The sequence below is a fragment of the Acomys minous genome (genome assembly GCF_964271855.1).
Source record: "Acomys minous genome assembly, chromosome: 6".
NCBI lineage: Eukaryota > Metazoa > Chordata > Mammalia > Rodentia > Muridae > Acomys > Acomys minous.
The window spans coordinates 127,051,086-127,063,183 of record NC_140487.1 but is presented as its reverse complement, the minus strand read 5'-3'; the positions used below and the strand labels follow the sequence as shown (position 1 = coordinate 127,063,183).

General features: G+C 56.2%; 1 protein-coding gene across 2 annotated transcripts in view; it reads left to right on the top strand.

Annotated features, from left to right (window-relative positions):
- The first annotated feature begins 7,933 nt into the window (after positions 1-7,933).
- AJAP1 (adherens junctions associated protein 1) overlaps positions 7,934-12,098 on the top strand; it is a 118,806-nt gene continuing 114,641 nt past the window's right edge. Inside the window, exon 1 of one of the 2 annotated variants that reach the window (XM_084786535.1) lies at positions 7,934-9,703. Coding sequence is in view for 1 of the 2 variants with exons in the window: in XM_084786534.1 (XP_084642660.1) it covers positions 11,277-11,305 (29 nt within the window). In the remaining variant the exon portion in view is untranslated. Of the gene's footprint in view, positions 9,704-11,130; positions 11,306-12,098 lie in introns of those variants that run through there. The other variant, XM_084786534.1, reaches the window with a different exon arrangement.

Sequence of the window (12,098 nt, the reverse complement as noted above, 5' to 3'; positions counted from 1 at the left end):
TGTCTGTCACTGCAAGTCTGACCTCAAGGGAGGCTGATCCATGTGGGAATGCTGTCTGCCAGCAAGGCCACATCTCACCCAGTCAGACCTACAGTGTGGTACGGCTCTGGACTCTAGTGTCCACGACAGGAGAAAACTATGTCCTGGTGGGCAGAGGATCTTTGTTTGAAGACCCCCAAACACTTAAAGTGCTGCTGGCATTAAATGGCATTTCCTGAGCTCTTTGGTTTTCTGCAGGAGTCTGATTGCCCAGTGCTGGGCGTGGTGCTGGCATTGTCCTGCTGAATGAGTGCCTTGGTAAAAGGCCTGGATGCAGATGTGTGGCCTGGGATACAGCCACTCAGTGGTCAGGGTTTAGATGCTGTGTGGCCACAGGCTTGCACTTGTTTCTTTGTGTCTTGACATTTCAACCTAGGACTCTAACCCAAACACAGAGTTAGGTAGAGGGCCTGTCCACCCTGGGTCATGAGGCTTTTAGAACATACATGTCTTCCTTTGTCTATTCTGTTTGTTTCTGTTTGGGGAGAGGCAGGCACTCTCCCCAAGCTGATGTTCAACGATTTTTACTGAATTCACCGATGGCCTTTCCAAGCTAGGGCACTTGGATGCATGAAGAACAAAGGCCCCTTTACTTTTAATCTTGGTGGCCTGCATCAGCACACAGCCCTGGCGCAGCCTGTTCCCGGCCTGGCGATCCCAACTCTCCTGAGGACACTTGGAGTTCATGTGCAAACTACTTCCTGAATGAATTTGCCCTCTCCCTACTCAACAACACTGACAGGAGGGGAGGTACCCACTCACAGCAGGTCAGCAAGGCCACCCGGTGGCCCAGCTTTATCTACAGGACATAGGCCATCTTTCTGGTCCTTTCTGCCAAGTTTTCTTGGAGGCTTGGGATCTTCTGATTCTGTATAGCCCAGGGTCAACCCTGTATACAGGCCTGGACGTCCATAAATTCCTGTGGGATGAGTCACTGCTCCCAGGGGCGTGGCAGAGGTACCTCCACCTCCCTGTGCTGTTACCCTGAGCACCAGCATCTGGTATTGAGACACCACACTCTCCTGTGGTCCAGAGGTGCAGTTTGCCCTTGTAGGTGAGCAGAGCTGGAGGCTGGGCTGTGTGGTCCTAGCCCAGGGGAACCCAGGAGAACCTGTCATGTGACATGGGTCTGGAAGGCACAGAAGAGAGTTGAAAATGACCTTGAGGAAGATTTCAGGGGACAGTTAGATGTTTCTACCTAACACATCTGTGGACTGTGGCCTCTGCTTAGTATTAAGGTCTATGAGGACAGGGCCTGGTGCGCTCTGCCTGCTAAGGTCCAGCTGCTCTGGAGATCACTGAGGCAAGAGGCCCACTCGCAGAAGATGAGGTGCCTCCCACAGATCCGCTTCCCTGCCACGGGCCTGTGCTAATGACACCAGCTATCTAAGGGTGTCCCGTATGACAAGAGAGGCCCACAGGGCACCTATGCTTGGCCCTCCATGTTTGAGGATTCTACGTGCTTGCATTCAAGCCATCGATAGGCTGGAAAAAAAATATATGTATTTATTTAATGTGTGTGTAAAACATGTGGGTATCTGTCATTGTGCCCTGAATGCTGTGGGATGACAGCAGTCTGAATTGTAGCAGGGGTTGCAAGTCACTAGAGGAAGGAGGCACAGGAGAGGTCACACTCCGGGCACAAGCTAGCTGCATACCATTTTATATGAGGAGCTGGGGTGCCTGTGGGTCCCAAAGGGCTCCTAGAACGGCCACCTGTTGGCACCAAAAGACAACTACAGTCCAATCCCTGTCTCCTCCTGTCCTGGGAATGTGGTGGATGGCGCTCAACAGGGCCATGCAGGCCGCTGGAGAGCCTACGCACCCAGGGATTTCTTGGAGAGGCCTAGAGGATATTTGCTTTATCCTAAAGAACAAGACAGGAAAGCACAGGCGCCTTCTTGTGAGCTGCCCTGCCCTCCCCCCGCCCCCCCCCCCCCCCGCCTCTCAACCCCCTACCTCCCCACCCCCACCCTACCCCTGCTTGGTCCCTGCATGCCCACGGGTCCCCACTCCCACCTCTGCTGCCTGGCGGGGGGAACTGCCCTCCGGATGCTCCTCCTCCTCTGAGCGTGCCCTGATTGTTCCTGCTGCTTTATATAGCTAGGATTACAGAGACTCTGCAAGTTCATCGGGGCAGCTTCGGCCTGATTCAGCTTTGAAGCACCTGCTCTGTGCTCAAGGCTCCCTGTGGCCACCTCCAAACTCATGCCAGCCCTGTCACAAAGCAACCTGCCCCACCCCCACCCCCAAACCTTGGGCAGCCACCTGGAGCTGTGTCACAGTCCCCAGAGGCCTAGCATTTAATCTCTTTGCTTGATGAAATTTCCAGAAATTTGAGAACAAAGGGACAAAGAAGTTGGGGAGCTCTCTACCCCCTCCCCATTATGACGTAGACCAAAGCCAGAACTGTCTGAGGGAAATGGCCTAGATCACACAGGAAGTGGATCACCCAGGAAGTGGTTAACATGGGAAATTTCTTCTTGGGCCAGGCTAGGTGGCGCCTGCCTGCTGTCCTATCACCTCAGCCATTTGGGAGGCTCTGTCCAGAGGATTACAAGTTCAAAGCCTTGCAGGACAAGTTACTGAGACCGTCGCAAAATATAAAACACAGTGGTAGCGTACGTACTAAGCATATGCAACGCCCTAGGTTCAATCCCCAGTAGTAGTTGTAGTAATAGTAGTGGTGTACATGTGTGCATGCGTGTGTGTGTGTGTGTGTGTGTGTGTGTGTGTGTGTGTGTACACTGTATGCATGGCACAGCCCAGTGAGACCACCCTCTCTATGCATCCAATGCCATTGCCACGTATATTTATTATCTTCACAGATGGCTTGGGGCTAAGAGCACTGGCTGCTTTTCCAGAGTACTTGGGTTCGGGTACCATCAGCCACCTGGCGTCTCACAACCATCTGTGTGTAACTCTAACCCCAGGGAGCCCGACACCCTCTGCCAGCCTCCTTTCTTACCAGGCACACACGTGGTACACAGCCATACACGCAGGTAAAAAATAATCCCCGCCCCCGCCGCCTCACACAGCAGTTAAACTGAATGCATGAGTGTAAAGAGTCGGAGACGTTTCGACCACGAGGGTGTAGACCCTCCTGGTGTCTGCTCCTGAACGCCTGCGGGGCCAGCAAAAGCCTCAGGGTACAGGAGCAACTGCAGCGTGAACCCAGGAAGCACTTAGGGACTCTGGGGTTCATGTGTAAGTCCTCGACTCCTTGGTGGCCAGATGATCTCTTCCAGCTCTGGAGTTCGGGGTGAGCAGCTCCTACCCTACCGTTGTCACTCAGCTCTGACTGACAGCTCATGGTGACAATGTGGCTGCGCTGTCTTCTGGATCCCACTCGCATTCTGGGCGGGACCTACGGGCTCTACCAGAGATTACGAATCACGTGACTTCTACTTACACTGACCCAGCCAGAATTTCATACAAGGCAGACCTGGCAGAGAGGGAAGACTTGAACATGGAAACTTTCAGCTGGGCACATTTATTTGTCTGTCTCCGCCTGTCCACTGCCACTATAGTTTTGTTACAAAAGAAGAAGAGAAGAATGTCACTGAGTAACCAGCTGACAGCCTGTCCTATAGTTATTTAAGATTCACAACCACGTGCCACCAAGGCACAAACAAATACATGCTTTTCACTGGGGCCCAGCACCATGGGAGAAATATGGGCCTCTGTTTCTGCAAGGATGGCAGTACTGTATGTAAGGAAACAACGCAGTGGCTGAGAGACCGGAGAGCTCTTCTCTTGGCCATGTGTCCTTGGCCTGGGTTCAGAGAGTGCAGTGAAGTAGGCCAGGGCCAGCCTTCCCCACAGTCCTCCACACTGCAGCCTCAGACCTCCGCCTTGGAGCACAGGAGCTGTTTCAGTTACGTTGGCTCTTGAAGAAGCCCCAGAGCGCTTGTGCCTTCCATGCATCCCTGTGTGGTCATCTGGGCAGGCTCAACACTGTGGTGTCTCAGCCCCGTGCTTCCCAACACTGCCTCCGATTCTGACAGCTCCCTGGCCAGATGCCTGGGAACAAGTGAGCGGCCACCTGACTCTGTGGCCTTGGTCTCCAGTGTGGACTGTGAGGAAGTTGAGATCGTACGTGTATAAAGCCTCTCGGGAGAGTTGAGCTGACAGACCGAAGTAAACTTTAGGCCCTCTGGGGAAAACTTGCTGGGCGTCTGTCCCTCGTAGGGCTGTCCGTAAGTGACAGATTGCCCTCCCTTCAAGTGTGTTCCGGAAACTGCTCCACATCAGAGAACAGAGACTCTGACAAGGCAGTGCTCAAGGAAGTGGCTTTTCTGCTGAATTACTTTTTAGATTGGCAGTGAACATCCCAGATGCCACTTGAGGCACTGCGTGGGAAGACAGACTCTGGCAATTACTGGTCAAGTAAGAGGCCATGGAAGGATTAGCTGCTCTTGGATGTGCTGAGAATGGCTCTTGGCATGGGCTGAGCCCCAACCAAATGGCAAAAATTGATGATGATGATGATGATGATGATGATGATGATGATGGTAATGGTGGTGGTGATGATGGTGGTGGTGGTGGTTATAATAGTGATGATGATGATGATGGTTACGATGGTGGTGGTGGTGGTGATGATGATGATAAAGATGAAATGATGATGATGATGGTGGTGGTGGCGGAGGTTATAATGGTGATGATGATGATGATGATGATGGTTATGATGGTGGTGGTGGTGGTGATGATGATGATAAAGATGAAATGATGATGATGACAGTAGGGGTGGTAGTGAGGATGATGATGGTGGTGGCAGTGATGGAGATCATGGATACAATGACAGCTATGGCAGAGATGATGGCGCTGTTTATGGTTACAGTAATGAAGGTGATGGTTATGACACTAAACGGAAATGTTGGCGATAACGATGGTGACGATGACAATGGAGATGACGTTGACCCCGAGGAGCCCAGTGGTGACGGTGATTATCGTCATGGTGGTTCTAGTGATGAAGGTTATAGTGATGACGATGATAGAAATGGTGGTGGTGTTAATAGTGACGGTAATGTTGGGCTCAGAGATGATGGTGATGACAGTAAAGATGCTGATTTTTATTGACTGATCACAATGTTCTCTTCCAGCTAGAGGCATAATTGCCAATCTCCACCTTGGAGTCAGATGTGAATCACTCAACCCACAGATTAGCAGCCGACTCTGCATGCTGGCGGTACAGCCTGGCACTTGCACCAGGGGCAGGGGCTCAGGTCAGTCCCAGTGGTCCTGGTGTTGAGATTCAAGGCCCTGTGGCTACCGTGGGAAGGGAAGAAGTTGAACAAACCTACCAGACTGTCTTCCTTCTCACGGTCTGTCAAGTTCAGGGCCTCAGGCACAAGAAGATGCACGTTCTCTTCTTGAAGTGTTGTCCTTGGAGAGGGTGGAGGGGTGGGATGTCTGGCTGAAGAGTGGTTGAGGCCCGTGCTTCTTGCCCTATTGGCATGTCAGCACCCCGCTGGCATCGCCTCGGCCAGCGAGATGTGAGCAGAGGTGATTTTACCCCTTCCCAGCGGGCACCGTAGGGCTGTAGTTGGGCTCTGCTGATAGGCTCGCCATTGGCGCAGCCCCCAGTTAGATCTTAGCCGGCTATGGTGTGGAGCGGGCTGTGTTGGCTCCTGACACCAGGACCATGAGCAGGAACTCAAACCTGGCTGAGCCCTGGACTGAACTCTGGGGTGCTTTGTTAATATGAGGAAAACCGGTCTGAGCTGGCTGCTGTGATTTATGATCAGGCTCGGGAGAGACACGGGTAGTGCAGACTCAAAGCTGGGATCACACTCTGCTGCCTCAGCCTACATCCAGGAGTCTTAGAGCCTCGTGGCCTCAACCGCTTCTGAGCCTCACCCCGTGCCCTGGCATCTGATGGTCGTCCCACCTCAGGCTTCATAACCCCTCGAGTTGTCCTCCCCAGCCAGTGGGTTTGCCAAGGATGAGAAACCGGTCCACACAGACTCTCTCGTGCCGTGCCCTTTACCTTGTGCTCAAGTATAGTCAGATGTCTTGTTCCTCACGCCCTTGGTTGTCTGCCTCTTGCCACCTTAATGGCTTGGCTAAGGCCTACCCTGAAAACCTGGTGAAGGCCCGCATCCCTTCCAGAACCCTCTCCAAGGCTCAGAGCATTCTGGGAAATGGACAAGGAGAGGCCTTTCCTCCAGTTTCTACTCCAGGTGGTCGCTGTGCCCTAATTACTTCTGTCCTTTTTTTCTCACTATGGCTGTCTTCCCCTGGCCGGCCTGCAGCAGAGACTCCTGTCCCTTCCATTCCACAGTTTTATTCCGTGGGGCACCCGGAAGCTTGGTGGGGCACAAGGAACTGCGACACGGGACAGAAGCCTTAGATCCAGGCACTTGTGCCAGCAGAGAGAAGCAAGCATTCCCTGGGCACCTTCCCGGGACCTCCCCAGCGCTCCAGCCTGCATCTGCCCACCCTAGGAAACACTCACTTTCTTTTCTCTCCAGCTTTAGGCTTGTACCCTTCCCAACCCGGTAGTGCCAGGGAAATACTTTCCAACTGTGCCACTTTCTGAGGCAGATGGGTCCTCTTTTCCATCTGAATAGAAAAGGCAAAGCTGTTGTCTGGAGACACCTGAAAGCTCTACAGTGAGAGGCACGGGGTCCTGCTGGGACAGGATGGGTGGCCCTCTCTCCTCCTGCAGCTCCACTCAGAGCACTGGGGGCTCTGCCTTCTCTCAGCACAAGTCCAGGGAGCACCTTTCCCCATCTCTGCACCAGCAGATTGTCAGACAGAGCAGAGGAGGCTCCCCCCCCCCTTTTTTTTTGTCTGGCCCTGAGATGCAAGCTGCCTGTCCTGTGAGCCATTTTGCTGGTGGGAGTGTCTGTCATCTTCACTGCCACCTCTGACAGGCTAGCCTGGCTCCTCCTGCCTGAGCTCAGCAGTGAGCAGCCTTGATTGGAGACAGTTAGGATGACAGGAAGGATTCCAAGGCCCCCAGCACTGAACCTCTCTGAGAAGGCAAGGTGACTCTTGGGGGGGGGGGGAGCTAGCAAGGTGGACGGGGTGGGGAAGACACCTGTGTGAACACAGTACGGAAACTTATAATGATTTTAATCAGCATTTTTCCTTCCATTTAAAACCCCAAACTTAGCTACTTAATCAAATGTCATGCTTAAGACACATTTACCTCCTTGGGAGAAAAATGAACAATGGCAGCTCAATTTGGCCTTGGATGGGTTTTAAAAATAGTCAAGTCTGGGAGGGCCATTAGGTAAATGGCCTCAGAGAGCTTCAAGGAGGACCTCCCGCAGGCCTGCGGCTCCTTTGTGTTGAGAAACTGGAAAAGGGAGAGGTGAGGACAGCAGCCTGTTGTGGTGCTTGGCGGTTCCAGGCCAGGATGTCTGCCAGGCAGAAGAGAAACTGCCAGAAGCCGGAAGAGGACCTGCACTTTGCACAGAAAGCCTCAACAAGGGGGCCTGTCTGTGCACACTGGGGCTGACAGGTGTATGTGTATGCGTATGTGTGGGTGCATGCATATGTATGTATGTGCCTCTGTATGTGCAACTATGGGCACAAGAGTATGTGTGTGCACCTGTGTAGCAGCACACACGTGTTTGCATTCCTGTAACGCTCATGTGTGTGCGTGCATGTGTGCGGCTGTGTATTAGGTGGAGTGCCACATGCTCTCCCCCACTCCCCAGCCAGCTCTCAAGGACAGAAAAATAAATCATCTAGCTACAAGAGAGCCCTGAATTCTAGGGAGCAGGTCACACACGGTGAGATGGAAGTCTTATTTTTTTTTAATCTTTAAAATAATTAGGATTTTTTAAAATCAAATAGAGATTAAAACACACACACAAAGAAAGAATACACAAGGGCTTGCCTTGGGGAGGTTTGGGTGTGAGTTATCCCAGGGAAACCAAAGCTGTGTGCTGAGGTCCCAGGTCCTAAGAGGTTACATCAGTCCTGATGGGGGGGGGGGGGGAGGGGCTCCTCCCCAGCCTAAATGGAGCGCTCCCATTCATTTGTATGAGTGTGGTCTGTCTTTTTTTTTTCCTGGAGACTTTCGTCATTTAATGTTTCCATCCTTGCTTGCAGAAAATGCTTGTGGTCTTCCTTAGTCCAGCCCCTCCCTGTCGGGACAGCATCCCCCAGGTCTTGAAACACAGGCGAGGAGGATCTGATCTTGGCATAGTTAACTCCCCTCTGAAGTTGAACATTTTTCTGAGTCATAACTGTAGACTGAAGCTGACGGCTGAGTGTTGTCTGTGACATCAAATAGAAGCCACTTTGTCCCCGGCAACTGAGGTGGCGAGTGTCTCAGAGTGCATGTGGGTGTCGGTTTTATTGGTCTTTGCCACTTACTTATTTAGTGTGTCAAGAAGAACATACATTTCCAAGCCATACGTTGGCTCCATCAGCCCTGTCCCTGGGCGTGTGCTGGGATTGAAGCCGAGGCCTCACCTAGGCTCTTCCGCTAGCTGTACTCCAATCATGTTTTAGTAATCTTTGAGATTACATCTCAGTAACTCCCCAAGTTTAGCGGGAGTATATCCACAACGTTCCAAGAGGGAAGTGGGCGTTGTAAGTCCTTGGAAAGGTCTGTAGAAGAAAGAAACCAGGTCGGAACCTCACCCCCAGCCACCTGGCTGCCCAGGCTAAGAATTCTCCCAAAGGACTGACTCCTCAGGCTGCTGGGAGGTCCTCCCCTGCAGCACCCGGGATCTTCCGCTAGGTGGCAGCAGTGCAGGCATCTCCTGCTAGGTTAGCAACTGGATCCAGCTTCTTCCGCCCGGACCTCCCTGCTCTTTGCTTTGTAAGGTCTCCCTCCAACCCTTCAGGACGAGTGCTCAAGGGGATGGCCCAGAAGCAGCCAGGCAATCAAAGTGCTGAGTCACCTGAGTGTCTCTCTGGACCACAGACAGGCACACACGGCTAGTAGCAGTTGCACGTGTGCACAGCCAACCCATTTAGTTCTAATTAAAACCTCCAGGGGGAAGAGACTAGAAACCCAGAGGGAAGAGACTAGAAACAGGCCTGGCCTTGTAGATGAGGGGGGCAAGAGTCAGAGAAGCTGCATAACACACCTAGGACCCCAACACAGTAGCACCCCAAACCCAAGTCCAGCCTCTTGCTACCATGCTACTCTGCTCCCCGACACTTTCCTAATGCCTTGAGAGGGAAAACAGAACCACTCTTGTCCTGTCTGGCCTGCTGGGGAGAATCTCTGGCTGCCAAAACCTTTGCTCTGGAGCCTTAAGGGGAAGGGCCTGCCTGGGTGATCTGCGAGTCCCAACAAGACTGCCGGCTCCTCCTCCGCCACCGGCAGCCCTCCCAGGGAGGACTCATCCTCTCAGACAGGGGCAACAGCTGGGGTGAAGCCACTGCCAGTAGCACTGTGGGCAGGCAGAGCTATCCTCTCTTTATCCGTGTGGTTCTGACGCCCACATCCAAGCAGGAAGGCGGCTGGCTGGAGCCCATTTCTAAGGCCCTCGACTTTCCACTTCTCCCCGCCCCCCCCCTTCCCGTGGTGAGTGTGTGGAGTTCAAAGCTGGGTTTTGCCACTACACTTCCTCAGGGACTCAACAGCTCTGGCGTCCAAGGGAGCCTCTGCCTCTATGTCACTTCTGTCAGAGGAAGAGGACCACAGAGTGCCCGTCTGTCATTAACCAGCCACGCAGATAAGACTAACCAGGTAGGCACCGGGAAATGCTGGGCAGGGGTCGGGGGTGGGGTGCACAAGACGTTTGAGAGAGAGCCATGTTCATAACTCTCTGGTTCTGAGAAGGCAGCAGTTGCCACAAAAAACGAGGGAGGAGGGGGGACAATGGGCAATTGCACGCTCCAATGTAACGCTGAAACTTCCTGTGCCTGGACGGAGGCCAGGCTAGCGGAGACCCTTTCCAGCGTCCCTCTACACGCCCCATCCCCTACACACACACACACACACACACACACACACACACACACACACACACACACACACACAGCCTCTGTCATCACCAGCCAGCGCCTTGCATCTCCGCAGGAGGAAACTTTTTGCACAGCCCCAGCTCCCGAGTCCCATGAGAACGTTCCCTCCCCAAATCAGCCCTCTGTGTTCACTGGGTGTACTTAGAACCGGGTCCGAACCTCTTAACTGCTTCGCATGCCATCTGGTTACCGTGGCAACACCATCCGGCGGCGCCCGGCGGTCCAATCGGAGCCTGCGGCCTCTTTCGAGCCTTTCCCAAGGTGGAGACCAGGACGCGGCCAGGGATGGGGAAGGGGTGGGCCAGGCTCCTGTTTCTGGCGCCGCCCAGGCCACTCAGAGCCCAGGTCGCCAGTCCGGCTCGAGCAAGGTGGGCTGGCAAGCCAAGCCAGCCGGCCCGGTTGGGGGCTCCGACTCCAGGTTGAGGGGCGGGGAAGGAGGGTGACGTGAGCCGGGCCGGGCGGGAGGAGTTGGGACCCGCTTGCAGAGGCGGGGGCGAGCGCTCCCGGAGGCAGACGCGCAGAAGGAGGCGGCCGAGCGGCGCGGGCGGCTCTGCGGAGGGCGCGGTGGGCGCGGGCGGCGGGGCCCGGGATCCCCGCGCGCCTCCTCCGCGCGGCGGCGCCGCGGCGCGTCCCCACGCCCCGCGTTCCACGCGCCCTCGCCCCGCGCCTCCCCTGCCCACCTTCTGCCAGCCTCCCGGCCGCGGCCGTCTGCAGAGCAAGCGCTCAGACGGAGCTCTCCCGCAACTTGATCGGTGGCGGAACACGGGACAGAACCCACTCGACTCGGAGGCGCGTGGGAACGACCCGCGTGGGCCAGAGGGGCAATCCTCTAAAGCCCCCGGGCCCGCCGATCACAGCTTCGCAGCTCCGGCTGGAGGCTTGACCCTCGCACCGTGTGCCGAGCCGCCGGATTCGCTCTCCGCCGACCCAGTGGCGAAGCTCCGTCCCTCGGACTCCCGCAGCCGGCGACAGCTCCTGAGAGCGCCCGCCTCGCCGCCGCCCGCTCCGTGTGGCCTGTGGAGGGGGCCCCGCGTCCCGAGACCCGGCAGAAGGATGTGCGCCCCCGCGGGCCGGCCCGCCTGAGCCATGCGCCCCCTCGGCGGCGGCGCGCCGGCCGGCATGGAGCCCCGCGCGGCCGCGCTCTGACTCGCTGTGCGCCCCGCGGCCGGCGGGCGGCGGGCGGCGGCGGCCCGAAGCCGGAGAGCGGCGCCACGGGACGGGAGCGAGCGGGCGCGGGCGCCGCGCAGATGGCCGGGGCAAGCAAGGTCTGAGGCTGGGTTCCCTGAAACGTGACCATGTGGATCCAACAGCTTTTAGGACTCAGGTAAGCGACCCGGCTGGAGGCAGGGCGCGCGTGGGGGTTGCGTGGGTGCTGGGCTGGGCTGCTGCTCACTGTTGCAAACGAAGGCACCGCTTCTCGCCTCCCTGAGGCGGCCCGCGTGGTGCAGCCGAAGCCGTGCAGCGCAGCCGCCTGCATCTGGTGCCTGAGGCCGGGCAGGGAGCGACCATTCCCGCAACCTCCGGAGTCGTGGGGTCGAGGCAGGGGCGCTCGCTCCAGTGACCTGGCAGGCGGGCTAGCTAGGCGCGCCCGCGTCTTGGGGCGCCAGCAGCGCAGTGTCCTGGCCGGCGGCCCCGGCGCGCCTCCTCTCGGGAGCCCGGCGCGAGTTGCGGTCCACTGGGCGCGGCGGACTCGGGGGCCAGGGCTGACGCTGGAGCTGCCGGGGAGAGCCACCAGCCTTCCCAGTTCCCGAGCAGCTTTGCCTCGGAGTTCCAGGAACCCAGAACCCTACGGCCGCTCCACCGATCCTCCTCTCGGCTCCTCGGGGGCCCTGGGGCCCTGAACTGGAGTGTAGTAGGAGCCCAGCTGCCGCCCCAGCTGCTTTGGGGTGACCTCCGGGCAGAAGGTCGCACGCAGCTGGCAGGCAGCTGGGTCTGGAGAGCTGGGATTCTGGGGGAGCGATAACAGGCAACCCCCTCCAATCACCCTTTGCAGGCACACAGACACACAGGGCTTGTCTATGCCTGGGACTTTGGGGCCAGCAGGAACTCAACAAGCCCAGCGAGGCTAAGGGGCCGGCCAGAAAGACCCTTCTCTGCAAACTTTGCCCACCCACCTA